The sequence below is a fragment of the Cyprinus carpio genome, chromosome B4 (assembly GCF_018340385.1).
Source record: "Cyprinus carpio isolate SPL01 chromosome B4, ASM1834038v1, whole genome shotgun sequence".
In the NCBI taxonomy this organism is placed as follows: domain Eukaryota; kingdom Metazoa; phylum Chordata; class Actinopteri; order Cypriniformes; family Cyprinidae; genus Cyprinus; species Cyprinus carpio.
Genome location: NC_056600.1, coordinates 7,805,475 through 7,830,687, shown reverse-complemented (window position 1 = coordinate 7,830,687; position 25,213 = coordinate 7,805,475). Strand labels below are relative to the sequence as shown.

Below are 25,213 nucleotides of genomic sequence, written 5' to 3'. Positions count from 1 at the left end.
GCAGTGCTTAAACTGAGCTGGAGACCAAATTAACCCCTGAACCACCTGACAGTGGATGGGAACAACAAACCTCTGAGATCACAAGCCAGCAGTTGAATAATTGGTCATTTCTATTAAAATAATTGGTCAATTTATTACACGGCTCTCTGGATTACTTCATTCTGATTGGTCAAATATTTTTGTATAATGACCAAAACTGCACTACTGTGTACTGCATACTCACACACAAATTCAACAACAATTATTCAACAATAAATATATCAAACAGTAGTATGCTTTGTTGTTGTCAAATGACATCTGTCTAGGAAATAATTATTTCACATTTTTAATTTAGTTCAAAATTTTATTTAAACAAAAACAAAGTTTCATTTAAATAAAAATTAATTTCAATCAAATAAGGGGAATACAATGTAATAAATACAATTATAGGCCTGTTTATTATTGACATCCCTTCCAGTTCATTCTTCTCACTAGAATCAGATGGTTAAGTCAAGTGCATTGCATTGCATTTGCAGCATGCTCAGGTTATATACCACACATTTTGGTGAATTTAGTTCACAGCAGGCATTCCATGCATCCAGAAAATTAGCATACTGTGATATGTGGTGCAAAAATAGAAGTTGGTAGCATGCCAGTCTAAACATACTCAATCTGTCCTGAGCCCATACGTGAATGCATATTTGTGCTGCTGTTATGTTCTCAACAGCACATTAACATCATATTTTTGGTATACATTTTGTATTCAGTATGCATTTTGTGTATTATAAACAAATGTTCTGTATGCATAATTAAACACAGATGTCCTATTACAAATTGAAACGTGCCGTGACAATACACTACACAGAACATTGTATCCCACAATTCAATGCACTTAGTTGAGATCCCATTCCCACTGCAGCAAATTAATCCTAAGTAATTTCAACCATGATTTAACACAAAATTGGATTAAAGGAATAGTCCACCCTTAAAAGAAAATTTGTTGAAAACTGATTAACACTCAGGCAATCCAAGATGTAGATGAGTTTGTTTTTTCATCAGAACAGATTTGGCATTACATCACTTGCTCTCCAATGGATTCTCTGCAGTGAATGGGTGCCGTCAGAATGAAAGTCCAAACAGCTGATAAAAACATCATAATAATCCATAATTAATCAACATGACTCCAGTCCATCAATTAACATTGATTGAAGCAAAAAGCTGCGTGTTTGTAATAAACAAATTCACCAGTAAGATGTTTTAATTTAAAACTGTTGCTTCTGGCTAAAATACAAGTCATCCATCCATAATAATGCTTTCTGCTGTGAAAAATTTGTCTGAATCAGAATTGAAATATGCACAGATTAAGCACTGTTTGTGCAAGTGAAAACAGACCAAAACAGTTCTAAACAAATATGTTGTGGATTAGTATGTGAGAGGACAACAGGGTATGGACTTTTTCACTGTGGAAAATTTGTTTCTAACAAACACAGTTTTCACCTCACAAGACATTAATTGATGGACTGGAGCTGTTTGGATTACTTGTGTATTATTGTGATGTTTTTATCAGCTGTTTGGACTCTCATTCTGACGGCACCCATTCACTGCAGAGGATCCATCGGTGAGCAATGATGTAATGCTTAATCTCTCCAAATCTTATAAATAAGTACATTTCCATTTCTGGGTGAACTACTCCTTTAAAAAAGCTATATGAACATTGTACATTACTGTACAGTATGTTAAGAGCTGATAACCAGACACTGCTTTCTGAATTAGGTCATGTAATAACCGTGCAGCATGTTATAGATTAAAGTGTTGATTGATACATTGATACATTTTTTACATATTAGAAGTCAAATATAGGCAGCATTCAGTGTACTGCATTCTGTGCAGTAATTAGTACAGTAGCATTCCAAATATAAACTGGATTTACACACAAAAGAACAGGATGTTATTGTTCCCCTCTCACCTCTCCTGTCCTGTCTGAGTGAGGCGCTGGTCTCTGCATAACGGGCCTGATCCACTCTATACCCCTGCTGCTGTAGGACTCTCTGGTACAACTGGACCTCGGTGTCCGTCGGAGCATGTTGGCCTGTCAGAATAATGGCTTTTCCCACACAGTTGCGCTTAGAATGACGCACCTGAGAGAAAGAAAAGAGAGACTGTTTAGCAACTACACTTTTTCTTATAAACATACATTTATTCTTGATGTTACTTCCTTTAAAACTTAATAAAATGCACAATAAACCTGATTTGTAGGTTACAAATGCACGATGAAGTTCATAACATAACGTCTTCTGGCTTTGTCACATGTGAGGATCAGAACACCAGGGGCTAATCAGAAAGGCAGCTGAGCATTTCAAAAGTACCCATAATGCAGTCTAGCGTGGTAATGACCTCTGTGGGTCGTCAGGTAGGGAGGAGGGCTTGTGTGTTTTGTATGATATGCTTACAAATTTTAAGTTGCACAAAAAATTGCCTTCCGGGCTTATAATAAACTTTGAACCTTGAGGGCTGAATCCCGTTTAGATGAGAGCAGACTTCAGATGCCTGGACTCGCTCAGAGTTTCAGGTGACGGCTACTGCACAGGAGAATTCTGGGATATGGTTCAGTTTAGCACCAGAGGAAAGCTCAACAACATGAGCCTTATTATAAGTCATATTAAACATAGCACACGATCATGCAGTTCTGTGTTGCATAACAGAATCAGAGGAACACAGCGTTATTTGGGCAGAGCTTCAGCATGAGTGTGTGACTGAGGAAGGGAGGGGAGCGTTTCCTCTCCTTCAGCATGGATGATACTGTTCCCCTTTCTTCTCTCTCTGTATGTGTTCATCTTTTTCTGCCGTCGTGCTGTGCTGTTCTCTCTCACTCTCTCTCAGAGTCCACTTTTCCTCTGCTTGTAAATGTTTCCATCTGGGAGCTCTGCCACAATAATGAAAGGGTCCTAAATGGCCAAAGTCAACCCCTGCACCCCATTATTCACTCATTTAGTCCTCAAAACAGACTCTTTATTACTGCTTATACATTACACAGGTTAGAGATTTAAAAATAAAACCATAAACAACTTTTAACTGACAAACTCCTATTAGCGGATATACACAACAACAATATACTACTACTACTAGTACTACTACTAATAATAATAATTATTATTATTATTAAATATTATTAACAACATTGGGGTTAGCTGTACATTAAGTAATATATTTATTTCTGTTTTTATACATTTCTTTTTTTACATATAATCATCGAAACGATAAATATTATAATTTTTGTTACTGATATTATTTTTATTTGTAAATATAATACTTTTATTTCTGATGTATAACCCTTTTATATCATCATCATCATCATCATCAACAACAACAACATTGAAACAAAAGAGTTAGTTATACAGTAATATATTTCTAATATATTTACGTATTAGTTTACATATAATAATAATAATAATAAAAATTATTATCAGTAAATGTAATACTTACATTTATTTCTAATTATATTTAAACATTGTACATTTTAATTATTCATTACATATTTTAATTCCCCCCTCATATATTCTATTATATAATATATTATATTGGAGGTTTAAATTTAATTTGTTAATTTCAAAATTTTACAAATAAGTACATCAGGGGCCCTGGGACCTCAAAACAAAAAGACAATAAAATCAAGCTCAGTATATGAATAATGCGACTTGTTGAAGAGGTGTGTACTTATTTAAGCAATTAGACTTTTGCTTGAACTTACAGTGAAGGATGGACTTAAGCCATATCTAGAGACTAGAATATCAGAGACGTTTGGCCATCTAACGCATCAGTAACACTGTGGCAACTGCATATCAACACACAAGCGTCATGATGGCGAGTTTTGCAAGGGCCAACACCACTCAAATCCAGTCCATAACTGTTCTCTTTTCTTTTCAAATACTAGAATTCCAACTTCATCACCAACCCAAAAGAAACAAGAGGCATGTCATTTCCATTCATACTTAGTTTCCCACTCTTTCTTCCCTACATCCCCCAGTCTGTCTCTCCTCCTCCCATCTGCTCCCTCTCTCCTGCCCCTCTGTGAGACTTCAGGCTGCAGACGCTAATCTAAAACATGCAATTACTGGACTGCATTCATTTCACCCTCTGTGTCTGCGGCCCAAGACACAAACATCATTACTTCATTAAAGCGCTGCCTAAAACAGCCCAGCGCTCAAAGGAAGTAATAACAACCAATAAGAAACATCTCATGAAGAAAAAGGGGAAATAAAAAGGAAGTAGGGAGGGAGAGGAATATATATATATATATATATACATACTCATACATAAAACCCAAAGAGCAGAGAGAGCACAATGATACATTAACTTTAATAAGATCTGAAATTAAATCAGCTTCACACAAAACATTAAATCCTCTCAGGGAAATCTTCCTTTAATTCCCACCACATAAAAACAGGAGATGAATATACACATAAATATTAATTTAGTCCTCTGGTGCAAGGATCTGTGGAAACGCAGTCAAGTCAATGCAGAAATTGCTCTTTCGTGGAAAAGCATCCTCTTTTGTCGCTAACTTGTAAATGATGAACAAGCAGAGGTCATTTTAAACAGTGGGAACCAGACATAAAAAAACATGCAAGTCTTGAATGCAAAAGTATAAGAGACAGAGTAGATGGTGTTTGGTATGTGCAACTAAATCCCAAAGTGTTTGGACTAAAAATAATACTACTATCTTTAAAAGCCAACCTCCTAACGCCGTCCCCAAAGGGTCATGACTTTTACAGCACACATGGTGCAGAAAAACGCACAAAGACATATGTGCACATGCATGCAATACTGACAAAAAAATGACATATTGTATCCCTCTCTCTCACACATGCAAACACACATATACAAATGGGTCACAAGTGTTGTGTATAATACAATGAAACAAATCCAAGCATAACAACATCTGTACTCAGATTCAAACAACCCAATCCTCACATGGCCTCTGACCCAGTATTATTAGGTTTAAACAACCCAGTCCTCACATGGCCTCTGACAGATATGTAGAAATAGGTGCCCTTGAGCACACGAACCTTAATGGCCAGAAAGTGGTGTTAGTGATGTTTCATTACCTTGGCTTTGTGAAGGCTACTAAACCATACTTTGGTATAACCCAAGTCAGCCCTGAAAATCTCACAATGCAGAAAAGTGATGATATTACCTTGGCTGTTTTGTGGTGCCCTCAGCCCTATGCAGAAGTTTTTTGTGTGCTCAGATAGCACTTTGGGAGTTAGTGCCCATGCCAAAATACCATTCTCATCTCATAAACTCAGCTCTGTTTTCCTAACCCTAAATAATATAAATTAATATTTATGCATGTATGCATGTATGCACAAACACACACACACACAGAGACACACACACACACACACACACACACACACACACACACACACACACATATATATATATATATATATACACATACACATACACACACACACAAGTAAATAATATAGATGTATTAATATAAATTTTAATACATTTAATGTCTTCAGTGTTAATGTCTTATGTCACAATTTAATATATTCATAATTCAAATTTTTAATTCTGAATGAGCTGCCTTTGAAACCATTGTAATGGTAAATGTATACATTTAAAATAATATGTCTATATAAATATATCTATTTTAGATTCTTATTGGAGCTGGCTTCAAAGCTTTGTAAAACACACATTAGTGAATGTATGTGCTAAGTTGCTACATTCCTTGGTGACCATAAACAGTCCACCATTAGCATAATGAAGCGCTTACTTGCTGGATAAAGTGTTTATTAGAGTTTTTGTGTAAAACGTGATATTTCATTCTTCTAAGGAATTTTCTGCATAGAAATGAACAGTATTAGACTTTGCAATCCAGATTCAATATTTGAACCCAGCGCGAAGCACAGCTGGGTCAGGTTAACATGTCCTAGACTTCAAGAGAGCGCTTGAGATGTGGAAAGGAGGAAGAAAACAAAACGCGGGTTCTGTTAGTATTCAGAGGAGACCTCGAACTCTGCTTGTCCATGCAAAGTGAAAGGTTTACTTGGCTAAACGTTTGGCATTGGCTCAACATTTTATTCAAGCTTTCCCCCCACAAACTACTTCTCCCTGTTTTTCTACACTTTCCTTGCTCTTCCTCCCCCTCCACAAATACCTCTCTCTCTCTCTGTGCCACCCTGGATGAGGGGTTCTGTTACCACTGGCTCTGTGTATAAGGTTCAGAGGTTAATCATGGATGTCGAGAGGCCCCTATATATAAAAATAACCCTTTTCCTCTCTCCTATTTGACACAAACCACATCAAACACACTCACAAACACATAACATACCAAACCCGCCTCTATGCCACATCTAAACCCTCTAAAACAATGCAATGCATGGTGTAGAAAAGAAGTGAGCGCTACTTGCTGACCTCCTGTACTTGTCCTCTCCCCACACAGTCAAACCGGAAGACAATAAACTCTCAGCGTACTAAACGTGAATCTCTTTGGGAAGCGTTCAGCCCAACAGTGATGGAGTGCAGTTGTTCGTGCAAACCACAGGCCTAACATAGACTAAAACATGTATAGCATGTGCTAGACAGTAGGTTACAGTGTCTCCTGACAGCAATGTCACAGCAATGTTGACTTCATGCCCTTTATACTGCAAACGTGAATAATACATTAATAAATAATTACATTTAAACACGTGAATGCTGTAATATTATGAGTATAAAATATAAATACTGTTCAGTATTATATATAACTGTATTTTTTTTCAGTTTACATATATGTATATTTAATAAATTAATTGTTTGATTTAATTTGATTATAGATGTAATATTGTTCAGTATTATATAACTATATTTTAATTATGCATTATATTAAAAACTAAATACACTAATAATACTTTAATAAATAATTAAATTTAAATACAATATAATACAACATTGTGAGCATTAGATATTATAAATATATTTCAGTATCATATAGAACTATATTTTAATTATGCATTAAATTTAATATTAAATACAAGAATAATATATATAATACCAATATAATACAATATTGTGAGCATTAAATATTACAAATACTGTTCAGTATTTTATATAACTATTTAATTATGCATTAAATGTAAATAAATAATTAAATGTAAATACATTAAAGTTGTAATATTATGAGTATTAAATATTATATCTGCATTATATATAACTATATTTTAATTATGCATTCAGTTTTAAATGAAATAAATGAATAATACACTAATAACTATGTAAATTTAAATAATTAATGCTGTAATATTATGAGTACTAAATATAACTTTTTTGCGGTATTATAACTTTTTATATGTTTATCTATTTTAATTTATTTTTTTTCTATATTCTTCAGTGTATTATTCACTGAACTTCTCTAAAGTATTAAGTCCCTAGGTTCCAAAGTTCATTGGATATTTTGCTCATTTTATCATTCACTAAGTGATCATCATAAGCCTGATCACTTTAAAGATAGTGCCAAACATTAATACTAAAGACCTATAAATAATAATAATAATACATTTTAAAATGTAAAATAAAAATAAATATTATATTTATTTGTTTAACAAAATTAATAGAGCAGACTGTGTGAGATCAGTATGTGACTATGACCTTCCAACTGGCTGTTAAAGTGTGATGTCTAAACACTACATAGTGAGGTTTATATTAGACTGACATATGGCAGCAGTCAAAGCAGTTATTCACATTCACCGCGTGTGTGTGTGTGTGTGTGTGTAAACACAAGAAGTTAATCAGCTGAAAGTGAATGCAATTGTCTGATCCTGGATCAGAACCAGGCGGTCCAAAAGCACAGACAGACGTGACTTCGTTAACATGAATGAACGTCCTCCAATGGTCTCCGGGGACAACGAGACAGCAATGGCTTGCAGGATGGGAAAACTTTTTCACACTTTTCACAGTCCGCACAGCAACTATGGGAATAGGCATCTTCTTCAAATGAACCTTATAAATATATGTTAATGTGAAATGACATTATGCTAATTCACACAACAAACATTATCTCCCTCCTGTTGCTGAGAGGCTGAAAACTTCCAAAACAAAGGCCCAGAATCCTTAATTCATCCATACAAACTCCCACACACTCACAATCATGATGCCCACAAATGCAAAGGGTAATTCTTCACTTCCAGCTCAACTCTGTTACCTACGTGTTTATGACTTTTATATGGCAGCACCAGACACTGCAGGGCACAGTCCGTCTCCAAACACATCAGAGAGCCACTGATGGTCACACAGACTGATAACTCTATCCTACTCAACACACACACACTCTGATTGAGGACAGCTGTCATGGTTCTCAGTGTTGACTTCCTGCTAGGAGTTAGTTAGTGTGGGATTATGAGAAGGCATACTGGCGCAGTCCCAGCTTAAAACTAAACCTCTCTCACCTCTCATTGCTTTCCTGCCCTCATCTTCTGCCTCAGTGACCTAAAATCTGTTTCCCAATTTCTCTCTCTCTCTCACTTTTTTTCCATGCTTTGTACACGCTTTCTCTCTTGCAGGCACACAAGCTCCACCTCCTCGTACAGAAGTCGTAAATAAACCTATGGCTGGGTATCCCACATGACAGCCGTACTTTATTCCCGGCATCTCTCCTCAGATCTTTCTATCCCGTACTGACATAACACTTCCCCGCAGATGTCAATCATCTCATGCTCGAACGAAAGTATGTGTGCACTCATAAATAACCCCTCCTTCATGTGTTCTCTTAAACCAATGAATGTCCAGCCTTGAGTTTCTCCACCTAAAATACCCCCAACAAAGACAACCATCATAAATGAAAAATACTCGCTGGCTATTTTAACTGGGTCTTATGCTGAAAGGAGGGAAGACAAATATCCTAAAGCAACAGCTTTTTTTACAAGTGATGAGAACTTAGAAATAATGACATCTTTTTATTTGAACATCTGTAACAGCTGAAGTGTAGTGACACATCAATTGTTTTGAAATCTATAGCAATGACTGGGAAAAAAATGTAGGTTATTTTTCAGATATCAAACTATGAAAAAGGTAATAGAAAATAACTTTTAATGACAATAAAAAATTTAAATAGTGCATTGAACACAAACTGGATTAAAATTATAATTACATATATATAAATAATACATAAACAAGTGCATTTAAATATTAATGCTGTAATATGATGAATATAAAATATTCTAAAGTATAATAAATGAATACTTTTTTTCAGTATTATAAATAACTATTTTAATTATGCATTACGTGTAAAATTAAATACATGAATAATACATTAATAAATAATTAATTATTTAATAATAACTTTTAAGTACATCAATCCTGTAATATTATGACTTGATGATTATGGCATAAATACATTAATAAATAATTACATTTAAATACATTAATGCTGTAATATTGAGTATCAAATATTAAAATATGTTTTAGTATTATAAAAAGCTATTTTAATTATGCATTAGCGTTAACATTAAATACTTGAACAATAAATTAATAAAAAGTAAATATAATGCTGAGTATTTAATATTTATTTTTTCTACATTGTAACTGTATTATGCATTAGATTTAACATTAAATACATGTACAATACATACATAAATAATTATATTTAAATAAATTAATGCTGTAACATTATGAGCATTTTTTTTCTAGTAATACAAATAACTATTTTATACATGCATTATTTTTTTATTAAATGCAGGAATAATGCATTAATAAATACTTTTAAATACATTATGTAAGATAATAAATGCTAAATATTATAGACAAAAATGTGTACCATAATAATCCATAATTATCAGCAGCAGCATTATTATTAGGCAAAGATAATAAACAATAAATAGATTTCAAACATAAAGTATCATACTTACAAAACTGTCTGTCTGTGATGCTTCTAGCAGAGATACGAGTCTCTCTGGGTTCTTGAGGAGTAGTTTATAATCAAACACCGCAGATTTGTTCTTTTGGTCCCGTTGACTGGACTTGAACTCAGTTCTGTCCCGGTGCATAGTCACAGTGTGGTAAAACAGCCCGACCGCTATCCCCAGCAGCAGAAGGGGACCAGTGCAGCACCTCCGGCGGAGCGCCCAGATCCCACGGAAAAGCATTCCCACTTCTGCACAAACGTTCCTGGACAGAGTCAAGACACATACCATTGGGAATGCGCGTTTGGTCCCCACATCATCCCTCCGGATCACGGCGCGCTGTTGAGCGACAAGCGCTCAAACGCGCAGCTCAGGAATTAAAGCACACATATCTGAGGAACGCTTCAGGACATGAAATCTTGAACTTATTCGACGCGCGTCAGAGCTGGTTGTGAAGTCTCGTTTAAACGGTCCAGGTGTCCAAACGGAGTGAAACGTTTCTCTGAAGGCTTCTTTCTTCTTAAATCTGCTGAGCCCCACGGTTGATTAAAAACACTCCCGAGCGGAGGAACCTCATGACTGAGAGTAATGATACGCCTCCTTCACGCGCTGTCAGAGAGCGCCTGCCTCCCTTTACCAACCACTGCGAATGTGGGTTCGGCTGGGCTTCTCAACATTTTAAACTTAAAGGCTTTTTCACACAGGACGTGTTTAGCGGTAATTTACAGTCCTTTTTAATTGCTGGTCAATGTTGCCGAGCGAGAGACTGCCATCACGGTTGCGTTGCGTCGCGTCTCATTATTTTCATACGGTTTCTCGTGCGCATACGCGTTACGTTTTTAAGAACCTTTAAAATTCTTCAACTTTCACAAAGTTGAACAATACATTATTATAATGTATTGTTCAAGTAGGCTATTTTAAATTCAAAGACTCCTGTGTGCTGTTCTTTTTTTATATCTATTTAAATCGAAGTAACTGTAGTAGACAGTTAAAGTCAGCAAAAAAAAAAAAAAAAAAAAAAAAAAAAAAAAAAAAAAATGTAAAAAAGGAAACGAGGATGTGTGGGTCTGTTCTTTTGATTTGTTAAAGTGCGCACCTGGTTTGCGTTAACCTATTTAATTCCGGCATTTTCCCAGCTAAGATAGCACATGTAGTTTAGTCTTTGGAAAGCCCAACGAAACAATATATAATTCACATTGTAATATTCTAAAACAAACAAACAAAAAACGTTACGAGTCCTCCGTAAGATACATATTAAAATAAAAACGCTGTTCTCTAATAGCTATTCTCCTATATATATATATATATATATATATATATATATATATATATAGAGAGAGAGAGAGAGAGAGAGAGAGAGAGAATATATTATACAGCTAGATATATATTTTTTAAAATATAGATTTCGTATATTGTTTCTTTAAATAGCACTCAGAGTGCCATTTAATCTTTAATCTAAGTGCTACAATCTCTCTCTCTCTCTCTTTATATATATATATATACAAACACACAAATATATTATATATTATATATAGTAGTCAACATTTGAAGTGGATCAAAAAACTTTTTTAGGTTTTAAGGCAACTTTATTGAAAGGTTTTGATCCCCTTCAAATGTTGACTATAGTGCGCATGTATACACACACATATATACATACATACATACATATATATATGTGTGGACGAAAATGCCTTGTTGATGTCAGAGGTCAGAGGGGAATGGGCAGACTGGTTAGAGATGATAGAAAGGCAACAGTAACTCAAATAACCACTCGTTACAACCAAGGTATGCAGAATACCATCTCTGAACGCACAACACGTTGAACCCTGAAGCAGATGGGCTACAGCAGCAGAAGACCACACCAGGTGCCGCTCCTGTCAGCTAAGAACAGGAAACTGAGGCTACACTCCACACAGCCTCATCAAAATTGGACAATAGAAGATTGGAAAAACTTTGCCTGGTCTGATGAGTCTCGATTTCTGCTGCAACATTCAGATGGTAGAGTCAGAATTTGGCGTAAAGAACATGAAAGCATGGATCCATCCTGCCTTGTCTCAACGGTTCAGGCTAGTGATGGTGGTGTAATGGTGTGGGGGATATTTTCTTGGCACACTTTGGGCCCCTTTGTACCAACTGAGCATCGTTTAAACACCACAGCCTACCTGAGTATTGTTGCTGACCATGTCCATCCCTTTATGACTACAGTGTACCCATCTTCTGATGGCTACTTCCAGCAGGATAATATGCCATGTCACAAAGCTCAAATCATCTCAGACTGGTTTCTTGAACATGACAATGAGTTCACTTTACTTAAATGGCCTCCACAGTCACCAGATCTCAATCCAATAGAGCAGTTTTGGGATGTGGTGGAACAGGAGATTTGCATCATGGATGTGGAGCCGACAAATCTGCAGCAACTGCGTGATGCTATTATGTCAATATGGACCAAAATCCATGAAGAATTATGGCAGTTCTGAAGGCAAAAGGGGGTCCAACCCAATACTAGCAAGGTGTACCTAATAAAGTGGCCAGTGAGTGAGTGTGTGTATATATATATAGTTTTATTTAAAGAAACAATCCTTCAAAATCTATTTATTTTATATTTTCAAACATGTATTGTGGTCAGGATTTATGAGAGCATATATAATTATAGGACCCTCGAATATTATATACAGTCGGCAGTAACAAATTTTGTTTTGCAAAGTTTGCTGATTCTGTATTTGTTGATTTTTCTCCACGTTTCTATGATATACTGAAAAACAATGGTAAGCATATCATAAGATTTAAATGCTTCTATTAGCAAAAAAAAAAAAAAAAAAAAATGAGTCAATATGTACAGTGTCCTTCATAATCTCTGCAATTCGCTCTGGCATGCTGGATATTAGCTTCTGGGCCAAATCCTGACTGATGGCGATCTATTCTTGCCTTATTAGGTCTCAGAGTTGATCACAATTTGTGGGCCTCTGGTTGTCTACTCGCCTTTTGAGGACTGACCACAGGTTCTCTATGGGATTGAGATCTGGGGAGTTGCCTGGCCACGGATCCAAAATTTCTATGTAATGATCTTCGAGCCACTTCTTTATCACCCGATTCCTGCTGACACGATTCCGTAGCCGACTCCTACGTACGGCTGCACGTGTTTCTTTGGAGGTAACCATTGCGAACAAAAAAATAATGATTGGAAGTGCTTCTTCCCTCCTTTTATAGCTAGTACTCATTCAGACTTTCACACGTGCTGCTGATATTAGTCAATTAATGTTACCTGGTCATTTTGTGTCAGGATTTATATATTCCTTTTTTTTATGAAAAGCTATTAGCAATTATTTAAAATGCATCTGATCACCCTACACAATAATTTAGAAACAATGTGAATAAACACCACAACAGCTTAAGCAGCAAACTTTGCAAAACAAAATTTATGTGACTTAAATTATCATATTTACAGTATGTCTCATGTATTTTAGCATTCTGTGGAGCTTGACATTTTCTTTTTAAATTAATAGCTGGAATTAATTAATTTTGCTCATTTAAACCAGCTATAAAAATGCTCACAAGAAACCAAGAAGGTCTGAACTTGAAATTTAAGGGGTACAGTTTTTTAGCCTTTCAAACTCAATGAACATTTTGGTTACAAATGGATTTTTATGGTTTAGGATTAAAGAGTTAATTCGAAGGGAATGGCATCCTAAATTGTCCCGTTTGCTTGAGTGGGAAAATTTAGGAACTGTTTCAAGAGGGATTTATACAAAAATGCATTCTGCTTGTTTCATGAATATAGCTCAATGCGTCCTCCCAATTTTCATATCCTTCCCACGCTCCTACTAAAATCAGAGGGCACTGACTGGTTCATATCAATGACGTTGATCCAGAAACATGGCCTACTTGGCAAAATACATTCAATCTTTTACAATGCACTTTAAGACAGTGTGTACCAAAAGTTCTTGATCATTTTATTTTTCCCTCCCCAACATCTCTCAAAACGTATCACCACATCAGTGCAGTACAAGCTAGAGACACACACACAAACATACACACAGGTCACAGCTGTTCATTTGTTCTTTTGTATACTTTAAGAGCTCCTCAGTAAAATAAGAAACATCCTGTCCTTTAAGCAGAGCACAATACATCATCTATCCATTACACACAAATAATCCCGCAAAATCATCACGTTCACTGGCGAGCAATGAGACGTCACTGTTGCTGTCGTAATCTGTTCAGGATCCTTTAAGGTTTGTCAGAGCTGAATGTCTCGAGACTTGTAGTCCATCAAACAGTTCAGGACTACAATTCCCAGTCTGTATCATGTCAATCCATACTATGTAGATATGGATTAGCAGGAGCTGCCAGATGCGAAGGGTCATCACGCATGGCAAGCCGAGGAATGTCTCGAATGTTAAAAAACATGGGCCTCCCAAAACCATCTTGCCCATCCGCCTCCATAACGATTAATGGAGATGAAGAGAAAAACATAAAAACAGGAAAAGTTTCGAGGGCAGTGTGCGCTTAGATTCACCAGCTAAAAACGCCCAACCTGGCTGCGATTTACATAAACACACATACAGCAGCAACACCATCTTTCAGGCATCAACATCTCTCTCTTGCATCTACACACCCTGATTTCATGGTGATGTAACATGTACACTCTCAGCTGAGGGGGACAGTCATTTCAGAGAGGTCGGCCCAGGTGATATGGCATTTATTTGTGCCGGCTTCCCCTCCTCTTCATGGCCGCCGTACACTGTGGGCAGTACCACTTCCCTTTGGGTGCCTCGGTCAAACCCACACAGCCGTAGTGGAACCACTCGATTGGACACTGTGGGGAAAAGACGGGAAAGAGTCGGGATCAAATAATTTCTTTCACAGCAAACAAAATGTCATTAAAATGACAAAGAATTCTCAAAATAATATTTAATATATATATTTTTTAGATTTCTGAAAAAGAATAGTGCAATATATTATATATTTTTTTATATATATATAAAATTTGTAATATTACAGTATTACATATTTCAGATTTGTAAAATATTTAGTTAATATAATAATTATATTATACAATTAATTAATTTTATTTGATTATTTTAAATTATTAAATGTTATATTTTTATAATAGCAATTTACATTTTTTATTTATAGAAAATGATTATAAAATTAATATAAAATTCTTATTATATTAACAATAATACTCATGACCGCTCTCCGTCATCTCTGCAAAAGCAGTGACTACCCAAGGGTCACAAGAGCCGACAGAGCTAGTGAGAGTTGTTTGAAGAGGATATATAGTTGTCTTTCTCTAGAGGTGAAGTCTTGACTTACATCTTGGTTATCGCAGCCGACCATCTCTCCGTATGACACCTGCACAATGACAGGAAGAGAATGAAACAGAGCATACGAGACAAACACGCACATACACACCTGCAGCTGAGTGTCATGGATGTGCGCACCTGCGAACAAAGACTGTGCAAGTTTTGTCTTTGATGTCTATTCAGAGACACACACACACATTTCTATTTTTGATACTTTGACAAAAGCAATATAAAACAAAGCAATCATGGGGAGACAATTCTTTTGCACTCATACATAAACTAAAACACACACACACACACACTCTCACGGAATCCTTCTGCAAACTGTTATTGGAGTCACACACCCCTCACCTCCCTAAACAGGTCTTTGATTTTCCTGTATGATCTTGCTCTATTGGGGATGGTTAAAAATAGCTCAAGAGACTGAATTTGTTCCTTTTTCAAAACATTCGTTCTGATCATATGTGGCAATTGTTTAAAGGAATAAACTGTTAAATTAAAATTAAATTAATGATGATACTGGAATCGAAAAAACAAATTAAAAACGTGATATGTACACACACACACACACAAACAAAATTAAATATTTTTTAGTTTTTGAGTTTTGTTTGTCTTTTGTTTTATTTTTTTTAAGGCTTTTTCCGTTAAGTAGGAACATTGAAGAGGAAATAGGAAATTGCAATCTGCAGATAGTGGTCCCAATTAATTAGAATTAGTGAATCAATGTAATAGTAAATCAGTTCAATATCAGAAACACAGTAAGAGCAGTACAAATAGTAGTGTTGCTGGAATGCTGTATAAGAGAGATGTGACGGGAACACACCTGGTTGCAGATGCAGTATCTGGGTTCGTTGGGGTCATAGGTCCAGTCCACCTGACTGCTGGTGTCTGTTTCTGTGACGGTGGTCTGTACCAGCTCATGAGCCAACGCTGATGATGACGAGCAGGATGACAGTGAAGAGGAAGAGGAGGATGAAGAGGACTGGTGGTTGGAAGACTTAGTGTTGCCTCTGAAAAGCCAAGCAAGAAAGTGGTTTCAAATCAAACGTATATGAATTTGATGAATACAATATGTCAGAGAAAGAGGTTTATGCTTACATAGGAGGAAAAATGTACAAAAACACCACAAAAATGTAACTGGGTGGCTCATTCATGAACCAAATAAATGGATATGGAAACAGTGCGAGTCTTACTTGGTCTTGCGTCCTGTGCGAGAGTCTGAGCTGTTGTTGGACATGAGGGGCTGTGTGAGTGTGTTAGCCAGTGCAGAAGACGAGTAACCGCTGGTGTCCCGACTCAGAGCAAACTCCCGCCCCAAGAAATCATTGTTCTTGACAGCTTCATAACTGGCCTTGAGACTGGATGTTCTCCTGCCCTCTTTCATCTAAAAAAAAACAATGCAGAAGAAGAAAAACAAAAAACACAAATATTAAAGAAAAAAGGCAAGTTCCTATGTGTTTCCCACAGACTTGCACTCTATATGCGGCGGCATAGTTTTATATACATATATAGTGTTCCTGTAGCTCAAGTGGTAGAGCATTGTGTTAACAAGCACAAGGTTGGGGGTTCGATCCCCGGGAACACATGATAGGTAGAGATTAATAGCCTGAATGCACTGTAAGTCGCTTTGGATAAAAGCGTCTGCTAAATGCATGAATTTATTTTAATTTAATATATTTGGTAATTATTTATATGCTGGATGGAGTGTAATTTGGTTTGGGTGAAATATTTATGGTAATGGTAACGTATTTCTATTTAATTTTGAACATGTCAAAGGAGAAAGAAAGATTAATTTTGATATAAACAATATCATGTTTTTTAACAAAACAAAATAAATTTCATCAACAAAATTCAGTCTCTTAGTCAATCAGTATGTTACTGAAACTCTTCTAAAAAAAAAAAATAATTAATGTAATTATTGCATTTAAGAACACTGAAGTTAAACAAATCATTTAATTATTAAAATGCTTTTTAAAGAGACCTTGTCCTCTGGTGTGACATTTTTTTGTGTCACACCAAAGTATCTTGCTATTCTGAGCTAACCTGTCATTAGCAGTTTGCGAAACACATTTGCATAATTTTCCATGATTATGTAGTTTAACATACAGTTTTTATTAAAAAAAATATATAATTTATGGGTGTCGCACGAAAGGACAACAAACTGTAACACCTTTGTAGTGGTTCCAAAAAAGTTAAATATTTGAACAATTCTGAGACAAAAATTGACTATACGCATGTCATGGGCCTAACAGGGGGCTTCAGTAACACGATCATGAATGGGGTCCTTCAAATAATTAAAGTTTTCTCTGGATTTGGCCAATTTAAAATCAGGATATGATGTCACACCAGAGGACATGGTTTTCAGAGACAAAATGTATCAAGTTCTTACACTTTCAGAAACATATAGATGAAAACAATTATTGCCATTTACTAAAATAGACACTTGTACAATTATGCCGGAGGTATTTATTACAACTTTTATGCTTTTTCTTTTTAATTTATAAAAGTTGTATTTATCAATTTACTGAACCATGCTTGAGACAGTCACACCATAGAACAATTTTTACATTGGGCTCAAAAATTTTATCAACTCCCTCGAAATGAGTCGAATAACACTGCAGCTTTTTTAACATTATTTATGTTTATGTATAAGTATTTTTTAAGTATTGTAAGCATTTTTATTTGTGACAATATTAATTATATTCATTTTCATCTTGTGAGACAATGAAAATGCCATGTCACGTCAACAACCCATATATATATTTATTTATAATATTTTAATATTAAGGGACTTAACTGTTAATTAAATTAATAATAATAGCACAAACACTAAAAAAAATACAAAAAAGGGTGAAATATATAATTTAATTAATACTTTTCATGTAATACATTTTAAAATATTTTATTTCTGAGCTTTATAATTACTAATGTATTTTAAATGCCAAAAATATTTAGTGTGTCAATATCTTATTACAGCTGCTTGTATTTTTTAGGCTTTTTTGATGTAAAGGAGTCTCACTATACCTGAATACAAAACGAGAGTTTATAATGAAAACTGTGTCAATATGATTTTTCTCGAGAAACAATATCAAAGTGCCTTTGTATAGTAAACGCTGAAATTAACATGGGCAGAGTGCCAGGAAAACATAATCTGACACGAAAATAACATAGGAGGAAAAAAGGACCCTTAAGAGGCCAAAAATAGTTGAAACAGGAAGTGAAGGGAGGAGGGGGTACAAAGAGATCTAGAATTAGAGGGGAAGAGGAGGGGACGGTGGTTTTGACTGTGGTTTTTATTTGTGTTGTTGATTTGATTGCATGGGATTGTGCCATGGAAATGGCCCCCGCCCCAGCAGTGGGCCCGGCAGGAATGTATGAGGAAAGCGTCTGGGAGGAGTTGACGTTATACACGCTGTTAGAAGAGGACGTGTTGTTCACTCTGCAGCCTGCAACACACACACACACAAAATACCATTTCATATATGACCAGAAACTCATAACTAATCTCATTACACTCATTTCTTCTGAACCATTCAGTAGTTACCATACACAGCAAACATTGTTGTTTATTTCCCTTGACAATGTGATTAGGATAAGGGCTGCAGTTATACTGAATGTATATATATACAGTATATATATAATATATATATATACTGTATATATATATATATATATATATATATATATATATATATATATATGTACATACACACTATATATAAATAGAAACGATTTTGCTGGGACACACACACAATGATTATGCTGGAAATTACTGTGAGGAATGAATGTGTTGTTAGTTTAACAATCCTCTCTCACAAAATGCATGTATGAGAGTGTTTACTTGCATCAAAATGTAAATTGTGCTATTTATTACCATTTATAGTTTTATTGGTAAACAATTAAAAAGACAGAATATTCATTCTTTCCTGTGTTCATTTAATAATAATAATAATAATAAAAAAAATCACCTTTATTACTTTCTTAGATTTAATTCTTACATAAATTATTTTGAATTAGCATTTGGCAACAATGGCTTTTTGATGGTTCCTCTGACAGAAAAATAAATATTTATAATAAAATAAATAATTCACCATACACAAGTTTGAGTTAAATACGTTTTTTTAAATAAATGACTACTTTCACTGAGCAAGGATGCATGAAATTATTTGAAAGTGTAATACATTCATAATGTTACAAGAGATTTCTATTCAGATTAAATGCTGTTCTTTTGAACTTTCTATTCATCAAAGAATACAGAAGAAAAAAAAACTATCACAGTTTCCACAAAAAATAAACCTTACAAAAAGTTTTCAACAATGAAAATTATAGGAAATGTTTTTTCTTTTTCACCAAATCAGCATATAAGGATGATTTCTGAAGGATCATGTGACACTGAAGACATGCTCATTCAGCAGGAATAAATTCAATTTAAAATTAAATACTAAAATTACTTTGAATTGTAAAGATGTCACAATGTTACTGGTTTAACTGAAGTTTTGATCACACAAATGCAATCTTGGTGAGCGTAAGAGAGTTACCGAAGAGAAATTTAAAGTTACAGATGCCAAACATTTGAACGGTAGTGTAAATATTGAGATAAACTGAATATTGTCAAATGCCTGAAAAGGTTTACTGAATATTGTCAAATGCCTATTTGTAGAAACTTAATTTTCTGTAAAGTTGCTTTGCAATGATTTGTATCGTAAAAAGCGCTATACAAATAAACTTGAATTGAATTGAAGTGACTGACATGTTTTCATATGGTGACTCATAAGACAGAGCATGTGTGTTTTACCCGGTGTGTTTTCTTTAGAAGCATCTGACGTAAGTGTGGAGAGAAGGGCCTCTGACTTAAACTTCTTTTCTGGTACGTGTTCAGTAGTGTGGTGGGCTGGCGTGCTGTACTTCCTCTCTGTCAAAAGACACACAAAACAGGTAAGAGCACTGAAACAGAAAACAAGGAGCAGTCATTCTCTTGGAACAGACTTACTCTCCACAGTGGCGTGTGAATGCACGTGGTGGTTATTGACAGGTTGAGAGGGGCTGTCCATCTCAAGTGACCCTAGAAAAAGTAAAACTGACTTTCAGGTGACCGGTTTCAAATCAGCACAAAGCCATAACATGATCGACTGAAATAAACTCCCAAACATTTTTAGACTACCTTTAATTTTTCCTATAAGGTACTTTTCCAAAGACTAAGCAAGTAGTATTTTATTTGCTACACATTAAAACATCACATCATCTTTAAAAGCGTAAATGAGGTCATTCCTAGCTTTTAAGCATTATTTAATTTTTCCCTTTAACCATCTATGAAGAAGGTGATTGACAGGTGCCACTCACGTCTCTCTAGGATTTCTGTGATGCCAGCGTTATCTGCCTCCAACTCCATTTTGAACTTCGCCAACTCCTGATCCAACTTCCGCAAGTGTCTGTCAACCTACGTAAAGAGACCCCATCATCAGCACTACATCAGTAGGAAGCAGATATCCATTAAACCCTCTCACGTACTATTATGCACATTTTGACTAAAATAAAATACATTCCTAATCAAAGGAGACTTGAATTAAAGCAACCAGCCTTGATAACTTAAACAGCAGGAGTAGTGGCATCCCTGAGAGCCATGGCTTATTCACCATCTATGATGTGCTGCCACCTAGTGGAAACCAAGCTACTCACCAGATCATAAATTTGATTGGCTAATTGGACCTTTTCATCTGCATCTTCCAAAGCTTTATAGTAGTCCTGATAAACAGAAAGAGAAAGAGATACTTTAAATAAAAATATGCATATGATCACTCAATTGCAAAACTATCCATCAATGATTAAAGGAATAGTTCACCTAAAAATATACTCTCTCCCTCATGCCATCCAAGATGTAGATGAGTTTGTTTCTTCGTCTGAACAATTTGGAGAAATTTAGTATTACATCACTTGCACACTAATGGATCCTCCTCAGTGAATGGGTGCCGTCAGAATGAGAGTCCAAACAGTTGATAAAAACATCACGATAATCCATAAATACAGTAATTCACGTGACTCCAGTCCATCAATTACTGTCTTGTGAAATAAAAAGATGTGTATTTGTATGAAAAATGTCCTCTCACACAAAAATCCACCAACATATTCATAACTCTTTTGGAGTGTTTTCACTAATATTTAGAGTCAGAAAAAAATGTCTTTACACTGAAGGATGCAATTTTATGGCTAGAGGACTTGTATTTTAGCTGGAAACAATGGATTCAATTTAAAGACATCTGGATTGAGTTATTACAAACATACAGTTTTTTCAATCTACAAGATGTTAACAGACGGACCAGAGTCAAGTGGATTACTTGTGGATTATTGTGATGTTTTTATCAGCTGTTTGGACTCTCATTCTGACGGCACCCATTCACTGCAAAAGATCTACTGGTGAGCAAGTGATGTAATGCTAAATTCCTAAAGATCTGCTATGATGAAGAAACAAACTCATCTATATCTTGGATGACCTGAGGGTGAGAAGATTTGCAGCAATTTTTCATTTTTAGGTGAACTATTCCTTTAAAGATTTCACATTTGAAATCCAGTATCAATATTATAATACAACTGTAATTAATAATGGTAAAACATGGATCAACTGAGGTGCACAGATTCTGTTCTTTACCTTTTTAATGATTTCCATCTGCTCTTCCCTCCATTCAGGCTTGTTCTTCTTGGCGTTAGTAAAGAACTCATTAACCCGCTGCTCTAGCTGATCCATCGCATCTGAACAAAAGAACACGGGCAGAAATGAGTCAAGAACCCAACACTCAGCTCACAATCACACCGACTGGCTCCTGTCAACAGAGGAGGTGGTGTAGCCTAGTGGCTAAAGACCTGGGTAGATCATTAAAAGGTTGTAGGTTCAACACCCATAAAGGGTGATTCATGAACCATAACAATTGAAGGCAAGGCAATTAATAAAAAAATAAATAATAAAAGTCCAAGTCACACTCACCTCAAAGTAACAATAAAAAACAAGTCTTAAAAATACAAAAACAAATTAGGATTGCTATAAATAAAAAAAAAAAATAAAAAAAATTAACTAAATTAAATTGTGTGTGCAACATTTTACTGTTGTAGTGTTTTGAACAAGATCTGTATTTATTTTGCAAATGTCCTCTAAATTCCACATACATACATATATATATATATATATATATAGATACTTATTATACTATTATATATATATATATATATATATATATATATAGTATATATATATATATATATATACACACACACACATATTAAGTATATATGTGTGTTATATATGTGTGTATATATATATATATATATATATATATAGATATATATATATATATATATATATATATATATATATATATATATATATATATAATATATATATATATATATATATACACACACACATATTAAGTATATATGTGTGTATATATGTGTGTGTATATATATATATATATATTTATATATATATATATATATATATATATATATATATACACACACACATTTGTTTAAATTAATAATGCATGCGAATCCCAAGCTTTCCCTTAGCGGAGTTACACTCATATTTCACATGATGTTGCATGCTGATGTGAAGTGAGTGCAAATGCATGCATGCTCTATACATGTATGCACATCAGCCAAACAAATCCCCACTAATACGAAGGGCTTTCTGCATTAGTCAAGGTCAGATGTGATGTTTTACGGAAGAAGTGTGAGTTTAAACTGAATTCGTACTCTGCACTTGCAGGTCCATCTCTCTCATTTCCGTAAACCTGTCGCGGAGATCCATGGGTAGCTGCTCGATCACTGCCGGGAGAAGAACAGAGGCACGTTACAGGCTAACGGCTGCGACGCATTCACGCGCACAAAACAGCCCTCTCAGACAACTAGCCCCTCTAATATAAGCAACAAACATTTATATAGCTCATATACTCACTCTCGAGGTAGTCCTCAAGGTACAACATTCTGGCGGAGAGAGTGTTTCAGGCGTTTTTGAGAAAGGGTGTTTTTAGTCAATATGGCGTCGCAGGCAGCGGAGAACTGAAGGGGAGGAAAAACACAAGTTGATAGGGGAGGGGCTTACGGTAAGGGCGTGGGATTTGATTGGACGATGATGGAGTTGCGCGGAAGCTGACTTTTTTTTTTTTTGAATGGCTTGCACGGGATTTGTAGTTCTTTAATTGCGCAACTACGTAACTAAATCCACCGTGCAATGTACGCAATATTATCGATTATCGTGCAACATATGGTTAATATGCAGACGTATGGTTACACAAATGTGTGTTTTCTCTAGCAGTGGATGTTTATCTTGGTTTCTAGAACATATTTCAAAACAATATTGTTGTGAATTCTGTCCTTTCTCATAATATATATGTGTAAAATAATAATGAATTGAAAAAGTCAAATATTAATAATATAAATTATTTTATTTTTTTTATATATAATATATTATATAAAGATTATATGTGCAATTTTATTTCAAAGTTTTCATTTTACAGTTGTAGTGTTTTGAACAAGATCTTTATTTATTTGCAAATGTTGTCCTCTAAATTTTTTATATTTGTATTTTTTTGATCAAGATCTGTATTTATTTATATATATCTATATATATATATATATATAGATATATAGATATATATAAAAACTTTGAAGTATATATTTATATATTTACATTTGTGTGTGTGTGTGTACCTGGTAGTTATCATGTTATGGGGACCAAATGTCTCCACAAGAATAATACCAGTAAATTTTGACCTCGTGAAGACATTTTTTAGGTCCTCATAAGGAAACAAGATTATAAATCATGCAGGATGAAAAGTTTCCTGTGAGGGGTAGGTTTAGGTGTAGGGTTGGTACAGGGTGATAGAAAATACAGTTGGTACAGTATAAAAACCATTACGCCTATGGAATGTCCCCATAAAACACAGAAACACAACATGTGTGTGTTTGTTTGGTTTTTGGTGTGAAATATTACCTGTGCAAATATTACCTGACGTTCTGTCAAGAATGACTGTCCTTGTAACAATTATACTTTAAACATAGATAAATTAGTAGTTCAAATTACTAATATATACACTAATATGTTATTTATATGTGCTTTTGTCGGTGTGTATAATGATAATGAAATCAAAAATTCAAATTCTATAATATAAAACTATTGTATATTACATTTTTATTTAAGATTTTCTTAAGAAAATGGTAATAGTTTTGAACAAAATCTTTATTCATTTAATCAGTTGTTAAATAATTTTATTGTATAACTTACACATGAAAAATATAATGTTTTTTAAATTTTGCCTCATCATGATTATCAGACACACACAACCCTTGTCCCTCTGTTTAGTCTCTTATTTGACAGGTTTCAGTTTTGACCTTTGGAGGGCAGCACTGACTGCAATATTCAATTCAGTTCAATTCAAGTTTATTTGTATAGCGCTTTTTACGATACAAATCATTGCAAAGCAACTTTACAGAAAATTAAGTTTCTACAATATTTAGTAGTAGCTTATCAGTGGTGACTGTCAGTTTATGTGCATACAGCAGAAATGTTCAGAAAAATCAATTAAAGACGTACAAAAAGACGATTAACACAATGCAATCAAACTTAGAGCAAAATTTGGTAGTTCTGTATGTTGTTTCAGGGTTAGCATCATCTGAGGTCCTCTGAGGGGCTGGCATCATCTCTTCTCAGGTGTTCTGGATCCAGACTGGAGCTTGTGTAAATCATGGCAAAACAGAGAAACAAATAGAGACATAATTAGTGTAGCTGCTGTTCCAGCCAAGTAAAATTAATTAGTTTAATCCAAGCTAAAGAATAATAATGTGCATTTGATCAGATATAACTGCAGTCCAAAATTATGAGATGCATTATTTGAATCCTTGGCCAAAGAGATGTGTTTTTAATCTAGATTTAAACAGAGAGAGTGTGTTGGAACCCCGAACATTATCAGGAAGGCTATTCCAGAGTTTGGGAGCCAAATGCGAAAAAGCTCTACCTCCTTTAGTGGACTTTGCTATCCTAGGTACTACCAGAAG

At 34.8% G+C, this 25,213-nt stretch overlaps 2 protein-coding genes across 3 annotated transcripts in view; both read right to left on the bottom strand.

The window, feature by feature from the left end:
* Nucleotides 1-10,776, bottom strand: part of cped1 (cadherin-like and PC-esterase domain containing 1) — a 51,372-nt gene extending 40,596 nt beyond the window's left edge. The window contains exons 1-2 of the mRNA XM_042721834.1: nt 9,873-10,776; nt 1,946-2,117 (exon numbers count right to left, since the gene is read on the bottom strand). Of these exons, the coding sequence (XP_042577768.1) occupies nt 1,946-2,117; nt 9,873-10,157 (457 nt within the window). The 5' untranslated portion in view covers nt 10,158-10,776. The remainder of the gene's footprint in view (nt 1-1,945; nt 2,118-9,872) is intronic.
* A 3,019-nt stretch (nt 10,777-13,795) lies between these two features.
* On the bottom strand, nt 13,796-23,274 carry LOC109076420 (inhibitor of growth protein 3-like). Of its 2 annotated transcripts, none has more exons than XM_042721832.1 (12): nt 23,115-23,273; nt 22,913-22,984; nt 21,813-21,913; nt 20,846-20,911; nt 20,510-20,606; nt 20,160-20,231; nt 19,965-20,081; nt 18,455-18,615; nt 16,363-16,553; nt 15,993-16,179; nt 15,180-15,218; nt 13,796-14,679 (listed from the first exon to the last, which is right to left on the bottom strand). In XM_042721832.1, exons 1-12 carry the CDS (start codon nt 23,140-23,142, stop codon nt 14,563-14,565), a joined length of 1,248 nt encoding a protein of 415 aa, XP_042577766.1. In that variant the 5' UTR covers nt 23,143-23,273; the 3' UTR covers nt 13,796-14,562. The 2 variants fall into 2 exon arrangements, with proteins under 2 accessions (XP_042577766.1, XP_042577767.1); XM_042721833.1 differs by having other exon boundaries at nt 14,640-14,679; nt 16,363-16,387; nt 18,488-18,615; nt 23,115-23,274.
* Between the last annotated feature and the right edge of the window lie 1,939 nt (nt 23,275-25,213).